The following is a 24685-nucleotide window of genomic DNA, read 5'->3' as shown; positions in this document are numbered from 1 at the left end:
CCCCCTCCCCAGGTCGCCCCCTGCTCACCCCTCCATCTCAGCCTTCCCACCTCCTGGCATCTGTTCCCTAATCCGGGTCTTTCCCTGAATTCCCCCCTCCCAAGCACCCCGGGATCAGTCCTGCTGGTTGTTCTCTGAGTGGGGGGTTTCCATGGGGTCTCCATCCCTCACCCCTGCCTCTGGTGGTGCCTTTCTCCAGGGGTTGGGCCTCCTTCCCCATAGCATTCCCATCCTCTGGAATCAGGGTGTCCCTCACAGGGGTGTTGGGGACTCCCTTGTGTCACCCTCTGGAGGTCCCACGTGCACGGCAACAAACCCTGTGTCTCAGCTGGATGAGGAGAGCTGCACGTATCTCTCTCCTCCATCCCAAAATATTCCCAGCGGGGGTTATTTTTTGGCCCCCTCTGCCCAGCCTTGCCTCTGACTCCAGGTTTCAGCTGCTCGTGCCCTGTGTGTCCCCAGGGTTTCCCCTGGAGGGTGGTTGGCACGAGTCTTGGGGAGCTGGGAGGGGATGGAGTGGAAGTGTCAGTGAAGGCTCAGCTCTTCATCCACCTCCTTTGCTGGATCCTAAGACCATCTTGGTATTTTTTCTCTGGAAACTTCTCCCTGGCCTGTGGTGTCAGGCACCAGTCTTGTCCTGAGGTTGATCTCCATTTGCTCCCCAGGTGCTGTTGTGGGAGAATACTCAGGGGTCAGAGAATTCAGAAACCTCATCCCTCCCTAAATGAATAAGCTTTCAGGGCTCTGACACCTTTTCCTCCATTAGATTAATTGATGTTTCCTAGGGAGTGGAAGGGATTTAGGTTTAATTTTTGCAGAAACAAATAACACGCCAAAAAAACAATTGGAAATTGCATTTCCAGCTTGCCTGCTGATGGAGTGAAAGCTTCCAGATGTAGTTCAGCATCTCTGAGTCAAAGGATGTTCCAAGTACTTGCTGCTCAGAGCCTTGCCCAGGAAGCAGGATAATGAATTTAATCAGGCTTTGATCAGTGGTGCTGTTGGGAGCCCTGAAGAAATGGGATTTGCTGGGAATCTTCTGGGTTTCATTTGTGGCCTCTTAGGGACTCTGATTGCAGTGAGCTGTATTTTGTGTGTGTGTAGCTGTCTGGGTCCTGGGAATCTGGCAACTTTTTTAGGCACTGGAGGGGGACAATGTAACTTCTGGAGCACTTGGCTGTGAAATATTTAGGCAAAGGGAGGAGGGAAAGGTGGTGGTTGTGGCTGAACACTAAGCTGGTAATGGGATTATATCAGATGCACAGTATGAAGAAATTGCTGCCAGAGAGGACAGGATCCTGAGGGGCTGGGAAGGGGGTTGGAACATTTCAGCTGTGCCCTCCTCACCCTTGGATAAGCATCCAGGATCTCTCAACAAGTTCCTGCTGGTTCGTTTTCCTCCTTGTTTGGGCCAAAGAGGTGGCTGGGGTGACCACAAGCTGAGGGGGCTTTGTCTGCTCAACACCTGATCAGCTGCTCCTCCTGCTCTGCCTTTGGGAGGGGTGATTGTTGGTGCCTTGGGAAGTGGAATTGCTTCCAGCAGATGGGTCTGGACAGTTTGGAAATCTTTTCAGGAGCATCTTTGGAGTTTGTTAGAAATCTTTTTGAAGGGGTTGTTTCATCTTTGGCTCCCAGACCATGGTCTTCTAAGGAGGAGTGAATCTCTTGGCTGTGTCTGTGCAGCTCTGCCTTGGGAAGTGCTCTCAGCACAGCCATGAGGCTGTGCCAGGAAGGTTCTGTCAAAAATACTTGCTTTTGAGATGAACTTTCTCATGAGCATCAAGCAAACACCCATTTGATGCAATCCACCATTTCTGGTGACTGAAGAAGCTCCCTGAGGCCTGTTCACTGAGTCTGGCAGAGCCCAACCCTGCCTGGTGTTTAAACAAGCCTGTTAGCAGCTGGTGTGGATACAGGCAGTGATGGGTCTGGAAGAGGATCAGGAGCAAGCATGTGAGCACCCCAAGGACAGGAGCTGATTTCTGGAACATCAGTTCTGAGTGTTGCTGTTGGAATAAGGAGCTGGGTCTTGGCTGGCCTGGAGGTCCCCAGTGAGCCGGGGTGGGGCTGTGGCTGGTTTGGCTGGGCCAGACCTGGGTGGTTTTAGTCCCACAGCTGAGCTTGAAACTAGGAAACCATGGAGGGGAGAACTCCTGCAGATGGGAGAGGGAGATGGAGTCACAGAGGCTCACCCTTGATTTCTGAGTTTCCTGTAGGGTGCTGCAAGGTCCAGCAGAGGTGGAGGTGGCTCCTCGGGAGGCTTTGCTGGAGGCTGTTGTTGTAGGGTTGGAAGAGGAGCTGCAGCTCCTCGGGGTTGGTGACGTGCTGGTTGCTCTGTCTGTGTTCCCCACACCCTGGCTGGACACGTGTCCATGGGAGCTCAGGGAGGGAAAGTTGTGCTGGTTCTGGAAGGGAGAAGCCATCTCCTCCCAGCAGCTGGATGAGCATGGCGGCCTGGGGTGATGCTCTGGAAACCATAGAAACAGTTGGAAGGTGCTGGTGATCCCAGGCACTGGGATCCCTGTGAGCTCAGTGGCTGGTGGGGAAGTGACTCTTGTGTTTGTACCTTAAATGAGTGGTGGAATTTGTCAGGGTGATGCTTCTCCAGGTGGCAGCTCAGCCAGAAACCATTCCTGGAGCTCTGTGGGTGCAGGTGGGGGGGAGGCAGAAACATCCCATTTTTGTGGGAATGGGCAGAGGTCTCCTGCTGGCTGTGTGGATCCTGCCCCAGGCACCTGTGCTCCAGAGGCTCTGGTCACTGGCTGAAGCACCAGCCCATCTCCCAGGACCCTGAGGAGTGGGGCCAGACAGCACAGAACACAGCTGCTTGGTGTGCAAGGGAAGCAGCAACGTTGGGATTTGCAGAAGCTTCTCCCTTCTCTGCAGGGGTGGGTTTGGGGTTGCCATGTTCCTTCCAGCCAGAGCAGCATCTGCCACGTATCGAATGTTGAAGGTCCTATCAATTGGTCGTGGCACAGGCTGAGCAGCCTGGATTTGTCCCCCCCAACACTCCCTGGCTGCCAGGGCTCTGACTGACCTCTGCAGAGTGCAGCATGTGGCCCTGGTAGCCCCTGCTCATAACCAAGGCTGGTGGCTCTGATCCCGGGACCTCTTGTTAACACAGAGATTCCAGGAGCCCTTTTCTTGGGATACGGAGAGAACAGTTTTTCCTGGGTGGCTCAGTGAGGAAAAGGAGGCTCAGTTGCCTGCTCTGCTGCTGACAAATGTGGCTGTGGGTTGGTCCTTCACCCCCTCCATCCCACACTCCTGCCTGAGCCCAGGGAGGTGGTAGCTCTGCCTGCAGGTGGGCTGGGAGGACAGATGCTTTCCTGTAGTCCTGTGGCCGTGCTGAGGTGCTGGGTGACAGGCTGCCCTGAGACAGGGGTGACACAGCCTGATTCCTCAGCCTGTGGCACTGCCTTGTGCTGCAGCTCCCTCAGGACACCTGGGTCCCAGGCCCCAGAGCTCTTGGCTGGGGAAGAGGTGGCTTTGCTGTCACTTCTTCCCCCTCCTGAAGCACGCTGGTGTCCCCAGAGCACTGCCAGAAATGACTGACCACAAGATTCAGGCTTCCATAGCATCGTGTGAGGGTTCTCTTAGCTTGGATGCTGATTAATCATGCTCTAATTCATGGAAAACACTGCTCCTCAAAGGTTGCCCAGTTGCTCTCCTGTGTTAAGCAGCAGCCAAGTTGTGCTGGAGATGGGGCTTTGTCTCCGTGCTAAAGTGATTTTTGCCATTTTTTACCTCCTTCCCCAGAGTATTATAAAGTTTAACTAATGCTCACAAAGCACTTTGAGGTGCCTGACTGAAGGGCTTTGAGAGGAGCAAAGTATTTTTATATTCCTGAGCAAATTCCTGTTGTAAAGAATCCTAGAGAGTAGACTCACTCACTCCATCATCTGGATCTTGTTAGTAAACAAATTGCATTTTCCCATCAATTTACTAATGGTAATTGCCACTTTGAGGCTACAGGCAGGTTTTGAAGCAAAATTATGCCTGGCCCATTCCTTCTAGCAGCTGTCCCTGAATGACACAGAATATTGATGTGCCTTTTTATTGAGAAAGGGACTGGCTTTGGGTCAGGAAGACAAATTATCAACCACAGATACACCCAGAGTGTTGCTCAATAATTGGAGTGACCAGGACGTAGCAGCTGAGCAGACAGAGGGGGAGATGGTGTTTTTCCAAGCCCTACCAGGCTTGGGGGGCAGGAGACTTGTCAGCAGTGTGGGCAGAAAAGGGCTGTGCTGGTGGGGAGTGCAGGGTTTGGCCACTGGGCGGTTAGAGGAAAGCTGGAGGAACAGCAGAGCTGAGCCCCCCCATTCCTCTGTCTGCTGGGAAGAGGAGGGAGCTTTGGAGAGATGAGGGTCTCCTCTTCCTGATCTGCTGCTGCACCCAGCCCTGGGCCCTCCTTCAGTGGCCTCTGAGTGGCCTCTGGCTGCCTGTCCCTCCAGCTGGGATTGCCCTGGGAATTCTGCCTGGCCTGTCTCCTGGCTAGGTGACCTCTGAGCACCCCGGGCTGCTTGCCTGGCTTGGGAAATCACTGCTTTGTTTTGGGAATATGGTGAAACCAGCAGAGAAATGTGAGGCAGCTCCTCCTCAGTGCCCCTGCCGTTGCCTAGTGAAGCTGTCAGTTGGTTTGTATAAATGTGTCTTGGTTTTAAATCCCCTGAGCTCCACTGAGACCCTCTGGGCCTGGTGTGTGTCTGAGGCTGGGTGAGGCTGAGGGACACATGCCATTCCCACCCTCAGTCCTGGGCAGGAGCAGGACCAGTGTCCTACCCCTCTCTGCAAAATGCAGGTGGCAAAATGCACTTTTTAATGGTCCCTTCAGCCTGGACTGGTCCCTGGCAGGTTGTTTTGTGCCTTCTGTTCAGTGGGGGAATAGAAAACTCCTGGCTAAGAGAACTGTGCAAAAAACATGGGCTTGTTTTCAAGAGGATTCGAAGGCAGATTAGGTCTAAGAAGCTGGATGATTTACAGCAAACCAGCATCATGCTGGGCCTGGAGACAGATCCCTGCTCTGAAGAGCTTGTGCTCTAAATGAGCCCTTCTTAACTTCTGCTTTGGGGACCTTTGCAGTGGAGATGGGGAGATTCCCCCAGCACAGACTATGCTGCTGCACCTGCTGTGCTGCTGGAACAGCCCCTGAGCCTGGTGGGGAGGCACCCAGGGCTGTGACTGCTGTGCTCTGCAGCTGCCCCCACAGCAGCTGCCTCTTCCAGAACAAAGACCTGAGCCCAAGATTTCACTGCCCATCTTGTGGCCTCCACCAGCCCCAGGGATCTCCAAAGCTCCAGGTACAGAAAAGCTGTCTCCAGCTGGATGACACCTCTTGGTGGGAGATGGGGGGGGGGAGGTCAGAGGTGTGGGAAGGGGCTCCCCAGGAGCCAGGGGTTGCTGGACACCTCAGGGCTGTGCACCTTGCTGTGACCTTGCCTTCTGTAGCATAAACACATAGACACACTCTGCTATATATAATCTGCTACACGCCTCTCCCCAGGGGGAAGGCAGGAGAGCAAACATGTGCCAGGCCTTAGTCACGTTGCTCTGGGAGCTGCTCAGATTCCACCATGATAAGCACAGGAGACATCCCTGTGGATCCTGCTGCTTCCCTTTGGATATGGGCTCCTGGAGTTTCACTGGGCACCACATAGCAGGACCTGGCCTGATAACCCTTAGGAAGGGGCTCTGGATGCTGAGGGTTGGGTGACAAGAGGTTGGGATGTCCCTTCTCCGAGGGCAGGGTTGGAGGCTTTTCATTCCTGTCCCTTTGGGATCCTGAGGAAGGTGGGAAGCAGGGTAACTGCTGTGGGAGCAGCCAGTGCAAATCCCTCCTGCTCAGGAGCCAAACAGCCCAGCACCACATTTGCTTTCAGGCTTCTTTGAGGAGCAAAGTCCCCAGAGCTGCCCTGTGCTGTGCTGGGCTGGCAGGGCTGCCAGTTCAGCTCCTGGGGAGCAGTTCTGGTCCCCAGCACAAATCCCTTCCTTCTCCTTATCTCCTCCAGAGCTGGGATCCCAGAGCATCCAGAAAGCTCTGCTCTGCGGTTCTGGAAGGAGGGAAAGGCTTCTGCAGGGCGGGGTTTTCTTTGGCTGTTTCCAGGCTGTTGTATCTTGGGAAGGGTGAGGGCATTTTTGAAACCAGACCAGATATCCTGGCAGCCCATTCCTGCCAGCCAGGAGACTTTGCAACAGGTACAAGGTTTGCTTTGAGGTTTGTGCTTCGGCAGAAACGAGGGCACCCAGAGCCATCCCGAGACGCCTTGACATCTCACTTTGCTCACGTTTGTGTCTGAATTTCTGGCAGGGAGGAAATAATCTCTGAATGGCTGTTCCCTCTCAGCCCTCAGCACCCTTCCTCTGCTCTGCAACGAGCTGATCATAGCTTGTTTGTGCCTCTCCCACCGCTGGGGAGAGGGGCTGGGAACAGGCGTGTCCAAGGATTGGGGCTGGAGCCAGTGCTTTTTGTTTTGGTTTGCTTTTAACGCAGAATTATCTGTTTTCTCTTCACCCTGAGAGGTGCATGGGGCTCTCTGATACAGGTCCCTGCAGTAGGTGAGAGCTGGACCCCAGGATCTGGGAGGTCCTTTCCTCACCTGTGCTCCTCTTGCCCCTCCCAGGAGCAGCTCAGGGCAGGACTGAGCCATCAGCCTCTCTGCTCCCTGCTGATACAACCTGTGAGAGGCCCCTGGCATTACTTATTCATGCATCTGTGCAGCATTCCCCATCCATCCCAGAACACTTGATGGGAGTGCTTGATGCTTCTCAGTGCTGCTCTGAAGTAAATACTGGGCAGGGCTTTCAAGAGGCACCATCTCTGCTCATCACGGAGCGGTGGCCACTTTGCTTCCCACTTCTCTGCTGTGTGGGATGGCTGCCTCTGAAAATAGGCAGCTTCTGTCTTTGCAGGGTGTCTGGGTCTGTCTTTCCTGTCTGACATTTGTTAAATCTGGTCTAGTTTTTTTCACTGGTGATGATGGAGAAAGGATGTGAAAAATCTGTGCCTCATCAAAGGCTTCCTGGTGTAATTAGGCAGCTCATGGTGCATCTCCAGAGCTGGGACCTGCTCAGTCCTTGCAGAGTTGACCTATGCTGCAGATCCTTCTGCAGAATGGCTCCCTCACACCTCCTTTCACCTCTGCCTCCTCCTCAGAGATGTGGCAGCAGCTCTTTGGGCAGTGTTGCGTGTCCTGTTGCACACTTGGAACAGGGAATCCCAGAGCTGGAGTCCTTTCCTGGGGCTTTCCAGCCAGCAGGGAAATGCCACATCCTTTCCAGGCCTGCTGGGAAGCCACTTGACCTACTGGAGGTTTTGATGTTGGGAACAGCCCCCTGGCCTGACTCCGAGCCAAACCCTGCTCTTGCCAGTGTCATCTGCTTCTCTCCAGCATCCCCTGCTTGGTGGGAATGGAGCTGTGAGGAAGCTGCTGCCTGATTCCAGCACGTTGACAGCAGTTCCAGTGGATGGGACTATGATTCCTGGGAAGCCCGGGTGAATTAATGACCCCAGAGCTGTCCTCAGAAGAGGCAGCTCAGTAACCTGCTGCCTCTTGAACTGCTCTTGAACATCCCTGCTAGGGCACAGGTTTGGCTGGGGCAGCGAGGCAGAGCCCAAAGGTGGATTTCTGGGTTGGTTCTGTTGGTGCTTTCGCTGCTGGGCTCTGTGGCATCAGCCTGTCTGTGCAGTAGTAGCTGAACATGCATCCTGCTGCTTCGCTGTATTCCTGTCACACATGACTAAGGAGCAAAAACAATCTAGTGGAGTGACTCATCCCTTTAGAGAAGGTGGGATAAGAGCAACATAAGACAGCAAGGATGGGAACAGCATCCACAGGGGAGCTGTGCTGCAGCAAAGCTGCCCAGGGTCTGTTCTGGCTGGCCAGGCTGAGGACTGTGATGGTCTGTGGTTTGTAAGTGAGGACCAGTTAAGATACTGTCTGATGCAGCCTTTCCTAAATAAAGGCAAAGGTGATTTATTTAAAGCACAGAGTCTGCTATTTTTTGGTCTGTAGGTTTGTCTCAGGTCTAAGCTGTGTCTGGAATGATCAGTTGAAGGTGAATAGATGCCAGGGCTGGCTGGGGGGTTTCTCACCGCATGATTGAACCAGATGCTCCTGTGGCTTCTAACCACAGTGTTCCCCAGGTTGCTGCAGCCCAGCAAATTGGTCTGAGAGTCTGAGGGGTTGTACTGATCCAAAAACAGGTTATGGGGAGTTTGGCATCCCCTGGGTGTATTGGCAGCAGCTGCAGGGCAGTGGAACTCAGTTTCCTTTCTCTTTCAGATCAATGAACTCAGCAATGTTCCTGTCCCTGTCATGTTAATGCCCGATGACTTTAAAGCCTACAGTAAGATTAAGGTGGACAATCATCTATTCAACAAGTAAGTAGGTGCTTCCCAACTCGTTTGTCTCTATAATTAGAGCTCTTTGTTGTGGGAGAAAGTAGTGGTTGAAGGCCTTTTGGTGTTGTAATTCCAAGAGTGGCTGGACACATGCCCTGCCCAGAGCCCTCAGCAGGGAGTCAGTCTGTCAGTGAGATGCTGTCTTGTGGTTTTGTTTGTGTCCTTTGAGTGGGGAGGAGGCTGGTAGGGCCGGGCTCAGCAGTGGCACTGCTTAAAACCAAGGCTAGTTACACACAGAGCTTCACTGGCCTGGCTACAAGACAGTATTTTCAGAGTTCACAAAGTGTAACTTGTCCAAAGTCCCAGGGCTTGAGTTTGCTCCACATCTTGGTTATTCACAAAACAGACCCAGGGCTCTCTCCTGCCTCCTGCTCTGCCTGTCTGGGTGTCCTATCCTGACCAGCAGAACCCAAACCCCAAGACCATGGAGGACAGGGCAGGAATTGGCTCTCCAGGACCTGCTGGGTTCCCTCTCTTCTTAAGACTGTTCACAGGAGGCAGCTGGGAAACTGCATTATACCCCTGGCCCCTGGGCTTTGCAGGAAGCCATCCCTTTTCCCAAAAGACCCATTTTTGGGAGCCGTTTGAAAGCCACAGTTGTGCCTGGTGCTCAGAGCTGTCTCCAGCCTGGCTCTGGCTGTGTGCAACTCTGTGGTGCTCCCTGATTAATGCTTCATTTTCACTCAGTTCCACAGGGATCAGCTTCTCAGTGTGGGAGTGTCATTCCAAAGTTTGTCTTCCCTGGCACCTACAGTTTGCAGTATCTGCTCTTCCCTCTTCTCCTACGTAGATGTTAGTTTCCCACATCGTGGTGCAGAGGGTTCCCACTGAGAATGAGCTGACAGAACCTCCCCTTGTGTCCAAGCAGGACCATCCTCTCCTTCCTCTTCCCAGTGGGCAGAACAGGAGCCCTGGCAGGGGGTAGATGCAGCATCCCTGAGGGATGGGGAATGTTGTCTGTTGTCCCCTGGGCAGGCCCCATTCCCAGCTGGCCAGGCCTGGCAGCAAAGCTCACCCTGTGATGGTTGGGACTGGTCTGGAAGATACCAGACTGGAGCTGATTCACCCCCTCTCCTTTGTGTTCTGGGTGAGCTGGTTTCTTTTCTGTTGACCTTTATTTTGACGCACGAGTGGTCAGATCTGAAACCAGAGCGTGTGTGTCCCCCCCCTTTTTTCCTCCAGCTTTTTATCCTGAACAGTCAGGGTGTGTTGCAGGGGGCAGCTGCCTCACTGAGCAGAACAGAGCCAGGAGGGAGAAATTGTTCTGTCAGATCTGTGCTGGTGACAGGGGAGACTGTTCTATGAGACAGACACCCTGATCCAAGGAGCCTGGTAGTCAGAAGCTGGATCCTTGCAAGCGTTGCTGGGAGCAGATGACACTTCTGCAAGCCCCCTAATGAGGGCAAATCCCTGCAGAACGGGGCCCTTGTAGGTCAGAGGGGGCTTGGATATCCTGGGGGGCTGGCAGTGAAGTGAGAGAGAGTTGAGCTTGATTGCACAAGCTGATCATTGCACAAGAACATCTATTCTGCTTTGCCCTAGGGAAAACTTGCCAAGTCGCTTTAAATTTAAGGAATATTGTCCACTGGTGTTCCGGAACCTCCGGGAGAGATTTGGGATTGATGATCAAGACTACCAGGTACTGTCTCTTCCTTCTCTACCCTCTTAACACCTTTCCCTAGGGCAGAACCAAGCTGTCAGAGAAACCACGATATCAACATTCTTGTGTGGTCAGTCTTTTGTGGGTTTATAATGGTGGTTTGAGTAGTTTTACCATAACCCTGAGGGGGCTGAGAAATGGAGCAGATCTTGCTGTGCAGGGACTGGGCAATTGCAGAATGAAAAGATGGTCCCTGCTCCAGAGTGCTTCCAGTCCTGACATCAAGTAAGAGGCTGCAGGTGGCTGCAGCCAGGAGATCAGTGATCTAGCACAGAACATCTGCAAGGAAAATGATTTGTGGTTTTACAGATTCAGGTGCTGCTTTAAGCAAGTGCTTGTGCCAAGGCTTGGTGCTGTGGAACTGAGGTTATCAAGGTAGCTGCTGCTCTGGGATGTGTCCCCTAAGGCCAGAGATTTGCCTTGGAGGGGAGAGGCATTTTCTTGTATTAATACTTCTGAAGACTACTGGGCTGAAACCCAGTGAATGGGAGACGTGACTCTGGCTACTGCAGCAGGGCCACCCTTCCACACGCAGCCCTTGGTCTTGCTCAGGCAGGAGATGTGCAGCAGGAGGCTGCTTAGAGACCTTGGAAATGAAAGAGAAGCCCGTGCAGAAGAAGAGGGTGGCTTGGAGAGCCAGGTGGCCTTTAGCAGCCAAATGTTGGGTGATGGAACCAGGTCTCTGGCACTTGCTGCAGCTGGTGAGAAGCCAGCACTGATGCAGTTAAACCCTCACTGGAACCCACCAGCCCAGGAGCAGGGCAGGGTGAGCAGGGAGAGAACCTGCCTCTTAAATGATGAATTTGATTTTTCCTACCTGGTGTCAGGCCTGTCCTCTGGGTAGAGGTGCCATTCCTGGGCTGTGCTAGCAGCTCCTGCCAGGCTATGCCAGCTCCTGAGGAGCCTGCTTGGCCAGCAGCACCCTGCCCCTGGGGAACTGCCTTCTGTGCTGGCTTCCTCCCTGCCCTCCATCATAATTACATGTAGTAAAGTCATTAGCTCCTCATTATTTTTTCTCCCAGCCCATCCAATACAATGTATTTTAGAAATCATCTTCTCAGTTTCTTTTAAGAAGTGATCAGTGGAGTAACTTGTATAGAAGCAGCCATGATCTCCTTGGTTCTCAGTACCCATTTTATCATTTATGCTCTACCTGCTGCTCTGAAGAATTACTTCTTCCCCCTCTGTGGTGGAGCAGTTTGGCTCCTTACAAGTGTCCAGCTAAGGACAGAAAGCAGGAAACATTCATTGAGCTGAAGTTCAGGTGGGTAAGATGGGATGGCTTGGGTGGGAATTGAGCCAGGATGCTAAACACAACGCCCAGCTGATCTGTGGAAGGGCTGGGAGTGACAGGAAGGGAACAAAGTCAACCTGTGAGGTTGGTGATGTCCATATGTGGTCGTGATTCCTGCTTCCCATCTCCTCTGGAAGAAAAGCTGTGGTTTGGAGATGAGGGCTGATCCAGAGTAATTTGAAAATATCAGCAAGAACTAAGGGGGTTTTTTGTTTGCCTGTATTTTTCTGATGATTTCCACACCGTTGGCAGGAGTAGAGTTGTTTGGTTGTTTTTTTTTTCCTCTGCTTCATTAAAGTTTTAAAGGCTCGAAATGCTTCATCCTGAAAGGAAAGCTCTGGGCTCACTTGCAGCCTGGCATGGGCAGTCCCTCTTCCTGCTGCCTGCGTGTCTGTGTCTGCAGCAGAGCAGGCTCCCTCTGCTGCCTGCTCCTCAGAGTGCCCAGGGAAGGAGGGAACTGGAACCAGCAGCTAAAAATCACCAGGATCAGCACCATACAGCCTGGAGATCCTGGCAGACAAACCTGCCTTGAGCTGAAGCCCCCTACCCAGCTCTGATCTCACCCCCTGGCTGTGCCAGGGGCCAGGACGAGCTCGTGAGCCTGTTGGCAAACTGGCTTCTGAGCAGGGACTGGGGTCTGGGCTGGTAGAGTTGGGAGGCAGTTGCTGAGACTGGTTTGAAGCAGGAAACTGGTCACCTGCTTGGGTTGGTCTGGGAGGTGCAGAGAGCAGTGGGTGGGGCTGACAGCAACCCCCCCTGGGGAGAGGCATCAGGGCAGGGCTGGTCCTGTGCCTCAGGGAGCAGCAGCAGAGACTGGCAGTGCTTGGGATTTTGCAATTGTGCTGCAAGGATGGAAGGAGCTTCAAGGAGCCGTTGCTAAGGGTGGGATAGGAAAGCAGATGCTGCTGGTTGAAGACCAACCAAAGCTATTTATACTCTCACTCGTTTCCATCCAATCGTAAGAACAGCTGAGGGTGGCTTTTGGGTTTAGGGTGACCTGTAAAGAATCCCCAAACAATGAGGCCTTTGCCAGTTGAGGCTGATTTTGATGGAAAGGAAGGCAGGCCATTTCCTTCATTTTGTTCTGTTTTAGCTTCCATCTTGGGAAGCTCCTCTCTGCTCTGAGATCTGCAGGGGGAGATGCTGAGAAGTCCTGGTCTGCGGGTCAGTAAATCACATCTCCAAAAGTACCTGCCAGGTGTTGGAGTCAAACACAGGAACAGATAGAAGTCCCAGCTGGAGGCTTTAAACTCATTATCCAGACTTGAGACAGCTGGGTTACTCAGCAGTGCTGATCACCCAAGGGTGCCTGCTCATTAACAGTCACAATTAAAGTGTGTTTGCCAGGTGAGCTCTGGAGCTTGGCCAGGGCACTGACCCAGGTGGAGCACAAAGCCCCTGGGATGCCTGTTGTTCCAGAGCCAGGTTCTGGAGCTGGGCACCCACATCTCCTCTGCTTCCCAAGGGTGCTGTTCTTTCTCCTCCAGCAGCTCCTGCCTCTCCTCTCCCCCCTGACTCTGTTCTGGTTCCCTCAGAACTCGGTGACTCGGAGTGCCCCGGTGAACAGCGACAGCCAGGGCCGCTGTGGGGCCCGCTTCCTCACCACCTATGACAGGAGGTTTGTCATCAAGGCCGTGTCCAGCGAGGATGTGGCAGAGATGCACAACATCCTCAAGAAGTACCACCAGGTACGGTGAGTCTGGAACCCTGGGAGGGGAGTTGAAAACACCTTGGGGAGCTTCTTGGGATTTGCTGGGGAGCTGGAGCTTGGATTCCCAGCATGAGACCTGGTGGAGCTTCCAAACAGAAGCTCCTGAGCATCCAAGAGCCAAGTGTGGCACAGCTGCCTGGGCCTCCCAGGGCTGAGCCCTTTCTGAGCTCCCCCTGTTCCTCACTTCCATGGATTGTGGATTGTTGGTGCCTGAGATCTGTAAACCTGCTCCTGAGGCTGCCCTTTGAACCAGGCTGCCCAGAGGGAGTAGAGGAGACAGTTACATGCAGGAATGGGGAAGGGGGGCAAAGTGGGACAGTGAAAATGCTCCACCCTGGTCCACAGCACCTGCCAGTCCAGCTGCACCTGCTTTCAGACACACTCACACAACCACCAGCAGTGATATTGGCCACTGCTGCTGGTAGGCCTGCCCTGCTGGGACTGTGTGACAGGCACATCTGGGCAGCTGCAGCAGGCTGGACATGCACACAGGGGGATGCTGTGGCTCAGCTCAGGGCTGGAAGGTTCTTCCAGTGCCCTGACTTGCTTTTCCTGATACCCTGGGAGCTCCTTTCCCTTCACTGTCAGATGGAGGTTTCACTGTCAGCTTCTTGCTGAGCTTGCGTTCTGTCCGAGCTGGGCTCTGGGTGACCTTGCTGTCTTTCTCTGCCCTTCCCTTCCCTGCTCTCCTCCAGTTCATAGTGGAGTGCCATGGGAACACCCTCCTGCCCCAGTTCTTGGGCATGTACCGGCTCACGGTGGATGGGGTGGAGACCTACATGGTGGTGACCAGAAACGTGTTCAGCCACAGGCTGACGGTGCATCGCAAGTACGACCTGAAGGTGAGAGCCTGGGGGCCACTCTTGGGGCTGACAGCTCCTTTTCCAGGAGGGCTGGAGTTCATCTTTGTAACACCCACTTGACGAGGTCCCACGCCTTGCTTTTTGTTCAGGGGATTAGGTTTTGGGGGCTCTGGATGGGGCTTCACTTGAGGCTCAAATGTTGTTCCACTCCTGATCCCAAGTGGCCAGCACTACCCCAGGAAGGACCTGCTGGTCCATCTCAGCCATCACAAAGGGGTTGAGCACTGGTTTTAAAAAAAGCTTTCGTTATTTTTTCTGCATGGAGGAATGAGATGATATCAATGAATTCTTTGTGAGCACGACACGTGGTGCAGCAATGCTCTGTTCTCTGTTCTTTTATCAGGGCTCAACAGTATCCAGGGAAGCCAGTGACAAAGAGAAGGTATGGACTGTTCCTGGCCAGCCTTTCCTTCCTCCTGGTGGTTGGAAGCAGATCCAACAGAGTTCCCTTTCCCAAGGGGGTATTGAGGAGGGGATGTGAAATGGGCCCTGGGTGATAACCTGTTTCTGTCCCACCTTTCAGGCTGTGCCCAGTAGCTGCTCAGGAGGAGGTGGTGCAGATCTGGTGCTGCCCTGCCCTGTTATCTTGGCACTACTGGTGGTTGGAACTTCTTGGGGGACAATCCCACAAGTACCAAAACCCACATTAGTGCAGTGGTGCCTTTATGGAAGGATTTCTTCACCAAACCAAGTCAGGTCAGCAGTTAGGTTCTGCAACAGATGCTTTTACAAACCAGAGCAGCTCCTCTCAGAGTCTGGGCACATCTCAGCACATTTGAGTTTGGTTTCTGGAGCCATCAGGGGAAGGTGCAACTCAGAATCCTGCCCCTGCAGAGCTGTGGAGCTGCCATGGGAAGTCCTCTTGAACCCACAGCAGTTGTTACATGTTTTGCACATCCATGTGGGCCTTTCAGGTTTGGGATCACAGGGCAAGTCTGCTCCAGCCCCTCCTGAAGTGAGATGTGTGGCATGAGCCCAGGGCTCTGGTATCCAGGCACAGCCTCGTGCTGCCCAGGTGTCCCTGGTTTCCTGGCTCTTTGACTCTCCACCTTTCCCAGCTCCTGCAGTTTGTTTCAGACCATTCATGTTAGGTCTGGATCGAGCTGCCACGTGCCCATGTGTCATTTGAAGAACAAAATAATAAATTCCCAGTTGCACAAAGGAGTTTTATGTTCTTCCATATCCCTGGGGAGTCTTCAGGGCCTGCTGCAAGCAGATCCCTCGAAAAGCAGTGGGTTTCATTTTTTCCTCAAGTCTTTAGGGATAGAAGTGTATTTTTTTCCTTTGCCCGCTTTCTGTCCAATCAGAAACCAACAAAATGCATTTCTTTTCTATTCTGGGAGCTGGTGGGACCCTCTCTGGCAGGAGCCCAGCTCAGCCTGCAGCACATCTTCCCTGCAGCCTGTGAAGTCGGGTTGTTCCCTGTGTCTCCCCTCAGTGTCCCCGGGGTGCAGCTCAGCACAGGGATTTGCTGACAAGCACTGAGCTCTGCCTGGTGCCACCCTCACCCTTGGGGGACAGAAAGAGCCACTTCACCCTCTGAACAGGCAGAAAGACCTTGGTGCAGCCCCAGCTGAGCAGATCTCAGTGCAATTAACATGCTGCTGTTGGGTTGGTGGACCAGCCCTCCCCCCCAGAGTGGGGGCTTTGGAGAATCTGACCCAGCTTTTTCTGTTGCAGGCCAAGGATCTGCCCACCTTCAAGGACAACGACTTCTTGAATGAGGGTCAGAAGCTGCATGTTGGGGAAGAGAGTAAAAAGAACTTCCTGGAGAAGCTGAAGAGGGACGTGGAGGTAGGGTCTCCAGGGGGGACAGTGTTGGCTCTGCCCCCATAACTGGATCCTCCCTGTGGCCTCTGCCCCAAGGGGGGCAGCAGTGGCTGAAAAGTCATCCCTGGATCAGCCAAGCTGGTGCAGCAGGGTCATTGCTGGTGGCAGTGGGCAGATGAGTTTGTATGGATTCTCTGGAGTCTAGTAAGGGTTTAGCTCTCACTCCTGCCCTTTCTATCCAGGGAGGCACAGGCAAGGCAGGGCTGAGGGTTCCTGATCCCACCTTAGATCCCATTGTTCTCACTTCGTCTCTTTCTTCCCAGTTTTTGGCTCAGCTGAAGATCATGGACTACAGCTTGTTGGTGGGGATCCACGACGTCGACCGAGCAGAGCAGGAGGAGATGGAAGTGGAGGATCGGGCAGAGGATGAGGAGTGTGAGAACGATGGTCTGGGGGGCAACCCCATCTCCTCCTACGGGACCCCACCCGACAGCCCCGGCAACCTCCTCAACTACCCGCGCTTCTTCGGGCCCGGGGAGTTCGACCCCTCAGTCGACGTCTACGCCATGAAGAGCCACGAAAGTGAGTGGAAGGTCTGAAGGGCAGGGGAGGGGGTGTCCTGTGGTCTGGCTGGGCTGGATGGAGTGGGGAGGAAAGAGACACTTTGTCTCTGCTCAGCTGTACAGGTGTGAGTTGGAAGGGGTTGGAGTGATGCTGGGAGAGCGTGTGCTCTTCTCTGCCCTCCTGCAGCCTCCAGCTGCCCTGCTCTCCCTGCTGGTGGCATCAGGGCAGACCTGCTGGGTGTCTCCTGAGGATGGGGGTGCAGCTGGGTTCTGCTCACAGCTCAGGGTGTGCCAGTGACTCTCTTGGCCTTGCTAGGTGCCCCCAAGAAGGAAGTCTACTTCATGGCCATTATAGACATCCTCACGCCGTACGATACGAAGAAGAAAGCTGCACATGCTGCCAAAACAGTGAAACATGGGGTAAGAGCTGCAGGGGGGGCTCTGGAGCTTCTGCTTGGCCTGCACATCTGGCTCTGATGTTTCCTGGCATGGATGTTTCTACCAGGATGGCAATTCTCCAGTGATCCCATGCCCAAGAACTGCCCTTCCCTCACTTACTGTCTCCTCAGGCTCTTGGAAAGGCTTTTTCCCTCTGGTTGTTTGGAGATGAGTTGTGTTTATGTCCCAGTTTGGGAGGTGCTTGGTTTCCCTGGAGTGGCACCAGCAGCCTCACAGAGCAGGAACAGACTGGCTGCAGGGACACACCACCCTTCCCCTTCCTGGAGCCACTCCTGTTCCCTGGCAGCAGCCCTCAGCTCCCCAAAAGGGCATGAAGAAAGCCCAGGTTAGCAGGACATGGGGATGTCATGCTCCTCCCAAAGCTCCTCTGAACCATGAGAGAACAAATCCAATCCTTTGACTCAGGGGCCTGCAGAATATCCAGCTGGAGCTACAATCAGTTTCCTCAGGGATCCTTCTAGACCCCTCGGGATGTTTTTCCCTAGAACTTGCATGTTGCTGTGTGTCTGCCCAGGCAGAGACAGGCTGTGCAGACGTGCTTGCTCCCTGCTGGCCTCCCCCCACCCTCTGCAGGGTCTCCCCTTTGAGGGGGAGGTTGTGACTTGTCTCTTCTTTCTGCCTTGCAGGCTGGGGCAGAGATCTCCACCGTCAACCCCGAGCAGTACTCGAAACGCTTCAACGAGTTTATCTCCAACATCCTGACATAGTTGGCTCCAGCTTCAGCCAGAGATGAAGAGCAGAGGGGCTGCTCCCCCCAGAGAACACAGCCTGTGACACTAAGACAGACACTGTAGCAGCATGTGGGGGGTGTGTGTGTGTGTGTGTGTGTGTGTGCGCAAGGGTGGGGTGTGTGGCACTGTGTGACTCGAGAGAAAATGAATTCCAGGTGCACCCTCCAACAGTCCACTTGACCCCAGTGGAAAAGTGGGGTTTTATGTTACAGAAGTGCCCAGAGATCAGGTTTGAGGGCTTTTGAGAACCAGACAAGTGCTTTGTTTCAGCGCTGCTCTTGCTGATGATGTTTTCTCCTCTCTGCTTGAGAGGTCCCGTTGGGGTGGGACACGTGGCACTGTGGAAGAGGGGTTGCTCTGGGTCACCTTCAGTGGCAGTGAAGCAGTGCCTGATTCCACAAACTACTTCTTTCTTTTTTTCCTTCTTTTTTTTTTTTTTTTTTATTGGACTGTCTTCACCAGAAAGACACACAAGCCCTTTTATTTTCCTCTTGGTGTAGGAATTGGAAGGAAAATCACTCACCATTTCAAGGACGGAAAATATTACCCTGATAAGGAGGAGTTGCTGAACTTTAGGTAAATTCAGACTGGGACACTTTATTTTTTGTTGTTGTTAATTTAAGTAACAGACTTTTTCTTTTGTAACTGCACTTGATTTACAAGAAAGATGAGGGACATGAACATCTACCAAAGATGATCTCTTAAAAAGGTGGAACTCCTAGAACCTGAACAAAACAGTGTGAGAGGTAGTAGAGGCGTCAAACCACCTGGGATATGAACATGCTGGGACCTATTGTGGTTGAAATTGGCCAGCTGGGAAGACTGCATGGAAGGAAAGAGGAAAAAAAAACACCACAGAAAAAAGCAGTTTGTACCTGTAGGAAGAGGATGGTATTTGAGTCTCCAGAACGTTTCCCTGTCGCACCTCGGCCCGGAGCCGCCACGTCTCTGAGGTTCCAACTCCAGGTCCCAGTTCTGCCAGAGCTCATCTCAGCTAACGTTCAGTCTTCCTTACTTGCCCCATCTGCAACAGGTACTTGAATTTGTTTCCTGACAGAGGTTCTTTGGTTCGTTGGTTGCTTTTTCCCATGGCAACGTGACTTGCACACAGAGGAGTTGGCCTCGCTGCCCCCAGGGAGCACTGGGACTGGGCAGCGAGTTCTGCTGCTCAAGGGAACCCAGGACTTGAGCTGTGGTGGTTTGTACCCTCCTCTGCTCCGTGTCCCCCTCTAGAGCAACAGTCAAGGAGTGGAAATGTTTGAACACTTGGCGCCAGATTATTTAAACCCCCTCCCCAAGGAGTTGGAACTGATTTGTGTGACTGAAACGCCTCCTGTTCTGTCTCCAGAACCCTTGTAATATTTTTCACAGCCAAGCTTGTCAGACTTGCTTTGGGTTTTGTTGGTTCTGCTGCACAACAGCTCAGATCTTTTGGTTCTTTCTTTTTTTTTTTTCTTTTTTTTTTTTCTTTTTTTTTTTTCTTTTTTTTTTTTCTTTTTTTTTTTTCTTTTTTTTTTTTCTTTTTTTTTTTTCTTTTTTTTTTTTCTTTTTTTTTTTTCTTTTTTTTTTTTCTTTTTTTTTTTTCTTTTTTTTTTTTCTTTTTTTTTTTTCTTTTTTTTTTTTCTTTTTTTTTTTTCTTTTTTTTTTTTCTTTTTTTTTTTTCTTTTTTTTTTTTTTCCATTTTCCTTTTCAGCAAGGTTTGGTGTTTCAAACCAACCTCTTGCAGTTGAAACATGTTGCTTATCTGCCTTGAAACTGTTTTCACATATGCCTTTGTTTTGGGAATAAGCTGTTTGGAATGTCTGTCCTGTGCTGTAACACGTGCTACAGTTTGCTGTGTGGAATTTGGTCCTTTTGAGAGATAACTGGTGCTCATCACATCCTGGTCATTTCCCTAGACTCATGCTGGCTCTGGTCTGGGTTCTCAGTGTGGGCTTGGGCTTTCTTTTAATTTAATGTTCAACCCCACATTTGTGCTGTGAAATCCCACAGGTCTCCATTTCCAAGGGGACAAAAGGGGCCTAGGGTTTCAGCCCAGAAAGAGGGCACTGTAAATAGAGTCTTTCAGAAGTCAAAAATTAATATTAGGGGGTCATAAGCTTTTTATTAATTTGTGGGTCGTTCAGTTTCTCCTGCCCCTGTGGCCCAGGCCCTGTTCCATGTGCTGTGGGATTCACACACCATTCTCTGGGAGGCTGAAGAGTCTCGTGTCTTAAGGTGTGTAGATGGAAAAGCCACAAAGTAAATGCAGCTCTGAGAGTGTTTTAAAAAAGGGAGGACTTAGAGGGTATCATCTGCTTTGTTTTGTGGGCATTATGTTGGTTGTTTTTCTCTTAAACAATAAGCACTTAAGTTTACTATCCATTAGAAATTGAACACCAGTGACTTTTTTATTCTTGACAGTTTTAAAAAAAATCTGCATTGAATCTGCAGCCTTGGCCTGGTAAGTTTGTGGGTCTCCTTTTGGGAAACTACCTTGTACCTTTTAAACTGTTGAACTTTAAAATGTGTATTTAAAAAAAAAAAAAAAAAAAAGGAAAAAAAGATGAGAAGAAGGGGAGGAAGAGAGAAGGGAATGAGGGGAGTGCAGCCCCCCCTGCACTGGGACACCACAGAACAACCAGCCCAGAGAAAGAGAAATGAAACTGACACAGCAAGAGTCTCATTCTCTGCACTTCATGAACAGGAATGAGGTTGAGAGGCAGTGGGTTCCTGCACCAATCCTTGCTGGGGTTGTGATGCTAAAGGCTTCAGAGCAGTTCACTCTGTTTGCTTATTCCACTCTAAACAAGCTCCTGCTGGAATGAAATTGGCTCCAATGAAAAGCCCCATCAACTCCCTCCCCCCCCATGAACTCCCTCCCCTTCAGCCCTTCCCCAGTCCTGCCCCCTCTGTCCAGTTGCCAGACTGTGTGGGTTAAAGTCATTAAATGCAATTTTCTCACTTAATGATGTATTACCCAGGTATGTAACTTTGTTTAACATGAGCATTTTGTACATTGTTTACATTTGGAGAGGTAGCATTATGTTAAAAATGCTAATTTCTGTTTCTAGACAGTATTTTTATTACCAGAATAAGAAGTGAAGCTGCAAATATTTGATTTGTTTTTAAAAGGGACTTTTTGTTGTTTCGTTTGCTTTTTGTTTTTAATCTTGTTTTAGGTCACTTTTTTTTTTTTAACTCAAGTATTTAAAAAGAAAACCCAGCCCTTTCAATTCTGGTTTTACAGCTGCTTGTGCTGCTTTGTTGTCTGTTCCTGATGTGAGTTTAGTTTCTGGCTGTAGCATCTACCCTGCAGAAGCCTTGACACTGAGGTGCATCTGCCTGGAAAGCACCCTGGCCTGGAGGAGCTGCAGGTGCTTCAGACCCTGCTCAGATTTAAATAAATTAGTTCAATTTGGTCATTTGGAGTTTTCAAACAGGAGCAAGGAACAAAACAGCCCAGCCTGCAGTGTCACCTCCAGTGCCCCCAGGGCAGGGGAACTTGGGTGAGAGGGGAACAAGCTGCAGGGTTGTTTTCTCAATTCCTGCCTGTCCTCAGGGTCTGTCTCTTGCTGAACATGGGCCTGAAATGTCAAGATCTGAGCTACAAAAACTGCTTTGAACCTTCAACTTAGGGTGAGCTTCTGCAGTGTAAGGAAGAGAGGGAAGGCAGAGTGAGGAGCCAGGGTTTGGCTGCTGCTCTGCTCTGATAGTGCAATAAAACCCACCTGTTGGGTCACTCTTCACTAGGACCCACCTGTTCTGGAGGTACCAGGCAGCACCCACCCAGCACCCATCCCTTCATGTCAGGGCCAAGAGGAGGGGGGGGCCCTGGTGTTCCCTTCTCCCAGCAGGGAGCTTGAGGGGTCCTTCCCTCTGCTCCCACCCACACCTCTGACCTGGTTTTAATGATAGAAGATGGTGACATCACAGGGAGAACTTCTGGGGTAGGTGACTCCAGATTTCCTGCCTAAACGAGGATCCTCACGCCTGGGACCCCAGCTGGATCAGCAGCAGGAACAGACACATTCAAGTCTCTGTCCTTTCCTGGGAGGAAGCAGCTCCTGCTCTGCCCTCTCTCCCTGCTTCCTGCAGAGGGAACCTGGGAGGGAACTTCTGGGGCTTCTCCTCTCAGCCCAGGAAAGGCACCAGGCTGAGTTGGAGTGGTTTGGTGTCTGGGCCTCCTGGCAAGTCTCCCAGCAGCTTCATCCCAGCTGCCCATAGGGCAGAACATTTCACCCCAGGGGTACAAAAACCCTGCAGGAGTCAGAGTGTGTCTCCTCAGCTGGGTTTGCAACCCTGCAGCCCCACCTGGGACAGATCCTCCTCAAAACAGCCCCAAAGTAGCTTCCCCTCTGTGTCCTGACACCCCAGTTCAGCTTTCCCTCTTGACTGCCTTCCCCCCTTCTGCAGAGCCCTTCTCCAGTATCCCCATCAGCCTTTACTGGTTTTCCTTGCTCTTTGGACACCTTGTGTGCCAGGGATGGCAGAGCTTTGGTGGGTTGGTTGAGCTGTGCTGCTCTTTGTGCTGAGGGAGCTGGACTGGGTTGTGCCAAGAGGAGCCTCTTACACAGGTCAGGGTGGGCAGGGCTGGGCAGCTGGAACCATGTAAAGAAACTTGGATCTAAAACTGAAAAGAGAAAAAAGAAAAAAAAAAAGCATTCTAGTTTGTTTTTTTTTCCCACTGCTGTTTTTTAAATAGGAATTTTAAGTCCTCTGTGCTTGTCTGTTTGCTAGGAGCAGTTTGAGACACTGTTACTGTTTTGAAATGCATGCATGTTACAAGATGAGTCTCCAACCAGAGAAAAATAAAAGTAAAACTTTGTGTATCCCTGCTCCTTCTGCTGGTCTCTGTCCAGGGCCCTGCTGAGCTGGGGGACTGGTCCCAGCCAGGGATCAGCCACAGCTGGAAAAGGTCTTGTTACCTGTGCCTGTAAATTAGGGGAGGGGGGTTAATTAAGAAGTGATTTTACCAGGTCCTGGTGACAAAACAAAGCAGATTGGCCTGGAAAAGTGACCCCTGCCAGGTCCTGCTGCCACCCAGCAAGGCAGGCTCTGCTGCTGGGTAAAACCCAAGCTCCTGCTGATGTGTTTTCAGTGATGAGAACTTAACCCCCAGTGTTGAGACTCCAGAAAAGGAAAGTTCACTTCAAGAGTTTTATTTAAAAAAAAAAAAAAAAAAAGCTCCAGGCAGGCTGGGCTGTGAGAGGCAGCTGAGCTGGGCTAGTCCAGCCGAGCCTTCAGGGTCCTGGTGGTGATCTTGTCCTTCTCTCTGCAGGGGGAAGGAAAGAAGAGTGTTAGTACCTCCATGGTTAGTATCTCCATGGAATTGTCCCTTCCTTGGGGAGGCTGCAGCAGGGCCGGGGGGACTGGGAGCCTCTGTCCTGCAGGGGAGGAGCAGCACTCACATGATGTGCACCACCACCCCCATGCCAGAGATGGCATCTCTGTCCACAGCGTTCAGCATGGCCTGCGAGATGGTTTCAAAGAGGTGCTCAGGTTCCTGAGGAACAGAATCCATCTTAGTTGGTGTAACAATGGAATGTTGTTGAGTCATCAGGTTTTGGTCAAACCCCCAAAGTATCCTCCAAGATGCTGCAGGGTTTTCCCTGCAGGCTGCTATGATCATGGAATGGTTTGGGTTGGAAGGGACCTTAAAGATCATCTAGATCCAACCCCCTGCCATGAGCAGGGACACCTCCCCCCAGCCCAGGCTGCTCCAAGCCCCATCCAACCTGCCCTTCAACACTGCCAGGGATGAGGCAGCCACAGCTTCCCTGTTCCAGGGTCTCACCACCCTCACAGCAAAGAATTTCCTCCTCATGTCCAATCTAAATCTCCCTCTTCCAGTTTAAAGCCATTCCCCCATGTCCCATTCCCCTCCTCTGGACTCACTCTAACAGCTCTACACCCTTATGCTGAGGGCTCCAGAACTGGACACAGTTCTCACAAGAGGCAAGTACAGAGGGACAATCCCCTCCCTGGCCCTGCTGCCCAGGCTGCTGGGGATGCAGCCCAGGACACGGGGGTCCCCAGGCTCCAGCGCTCAGTGCAGCTCCTGTTTGTTCAGGAAGCACCAAAGGCCAGAGCTGTCCATCCCAGCCCCACATCTCAGGTTCTCCAGTTAGCAGGAGGTTGGGTCCAGGAGCCAGGGCTGGGACTCACCATGTCGGGCTCCCAGAGGGACTCACACATCCCATACATCTGCTCGGAGCAGGTGCCACTGACCACGAAATCATCGGTCACCATGGGGCAGCCGATCAGGTCCAGGGAGCAGATGAAGGGCTCGTGTGTGATGGGGTCCAGCCCAGCAATGACTGGTTCTGTGTAGTAAGGTCCAAACCTGTGGAGAGCAGGCCAACCACCTGGATGCAGTCCCACATCCCACCTGAGTGTCTATACAAGGACAACACCCCCCAGGTGTGTGTGTGGGGACCTTCCAGCCACGGCTCTGGTGTGGCACACAGGACAAACCTGCAGGGCTGCAGGATGAACAACACCCAATATTCCTGTGAGCAGGCTGAAGAGAACACTGCCACACAAGTCCCCTTTTGCCATGCCACGAGCAGTCACCTCAGCCTCCCACCCCTCCAGAACTGGATCAGCCCCCAGACCCCAGAGCCTCCAGTGACCCATGAACAGTTCCCTGACAGTTACCGTCTCTCATAGAGCAGATTGGAAACCATACTCATGAAAGTCTGAGGTTTAATCTGCCTGCCTTCCTTCAGCTCATAGAGATTCAGCCTGAACTTCAGCCTCTGGGCTCTGCAAGAGATGAGAAGCAGCATTAAAGCAGGACCAGGTTCCTGTTCCTTTCATCATGGCCCAGGTCTGAGCCATCCAACCACACCCGACAGGCTCCTGCCACCTCCCTGGGGCAGACAGCTGCTCCTGGAGCAGCTCCTTTTATACCTGAAGTTTTCAACTCTCAATAGCAATGTGCTCTTAAATCAATGTATAGTTTTATTTTTAAAACTCCCAGTGAAGCCAAGAAGAGGAGTCACACCAGCTGTGACACCCTCCCCACCCTTAAACAAAGACATTTACACTCAGCATCAGCTCCCACTTTACACATCTTCTCCTCTTGCAGGCTGAGGGTGGGAAGGCGGGGGGGGGTGGTCTCACTTACACGGTCTGCACGTCCGTGGCCAGTCCTGCCAACCCAATGTAGAGTCTTTCTCCCATAGGGAAAATCTTCTGGAAGTCGGTGGTGACGGTCTGGGCCTGGATGCCGAAGCGCCGGTCGGC

The 24685-nt window shown here is 52.1% G+C and overlaps 2 protein-coding genes across 2 annotated transcripts; one reads left to right on the top strand and one right to left on the bottom strand.

Annotated features, from left to right (window-relative positions):
- Positions 1-8291: 8291 nt before the first annotated feature.
- PIP4K2B (phosphatidylinositol-5-phosphate 4-kinase, type II, beta) lies at positions 8292-17431 on the top strand. The gene is made up of 9 exons (XM_009997297.1): positions 8292-8383; positions 9947-10043; positions 12894-13046; positions 13765-13911; positions 14276-14314; positions 15613-15726; positions 16026-16284; positions 16582-16685; positions 17351-17431. Exons 1-9 carry the CDS (start codon positions 8319-8321, stop codon positions 17429-17431), a joined length of 1059 nt encoding a protein of 352 aa, XP_009995599.1. The 5' UTR covers positions 8292-8318.
- A 5229-nt stretch (positions 17432-22660) lies between these two features.
- On the bottom strand, positions 22661-24685 carry PSMB3 (proteasome (prosome, macropain) subunit, beta type, 3; the record flags this gene model as incomplete). Its single annotated transcript, XM_009997301.1, has 5 exons — positions 22661-22709; positions 22846-22940; positions 23603-23780; positions 24095-24202; positions 24567-24685. Coding segments are annotated over 5 exons (549 nt in total), but the record flags the coding sequence as incomplete, so codon positions are not given.

The sequence above is a fragment of the Chaetura pelagica genome, unplaced genomic scaffold (genome assembly GCF_000747805.2).
Source record: "Chaetura pelagica isolate M959 unplaced genomic scaffold, ChaPel_1.0 scaffold1034, whole genome shotgun sequence".
In the NCBI taxonomy this organism is placed as follows: Eukaryota; Metazoa; Chordata; class Aves; order Apodiformes; family Apodidae; genus Chaetura; species Chaetura pelagica.
Note: the sequence above shows the minus strand (reverse complement) of the source record. Positions and strands in the feature narration are given on the sequence as shown.

Coding starts and splice junctions, on each gene's coding strand:
- PIP4K2B (XM_009997297.1), top strand. CDS start 8,319: ATGTTAATGCCCGATGACTTTAAAGCCTACAGTAAGATTAAGGTGGAC. Junction 14,315..15,612: donor AAGCCAGTGACAAAGAGAAG/GTATGGACTGTT, acceptor TTTCTGTTGCAG/GCCAAGGATCTGCCCACCTT. Junction 15,727..16,025: donor AGCTGAAGAGGGACGTGGAG/GTAGGGTCTCCA, acceptor CTTTCTTCCCAG/TTTTTGGCTCAGCTGAAGAT.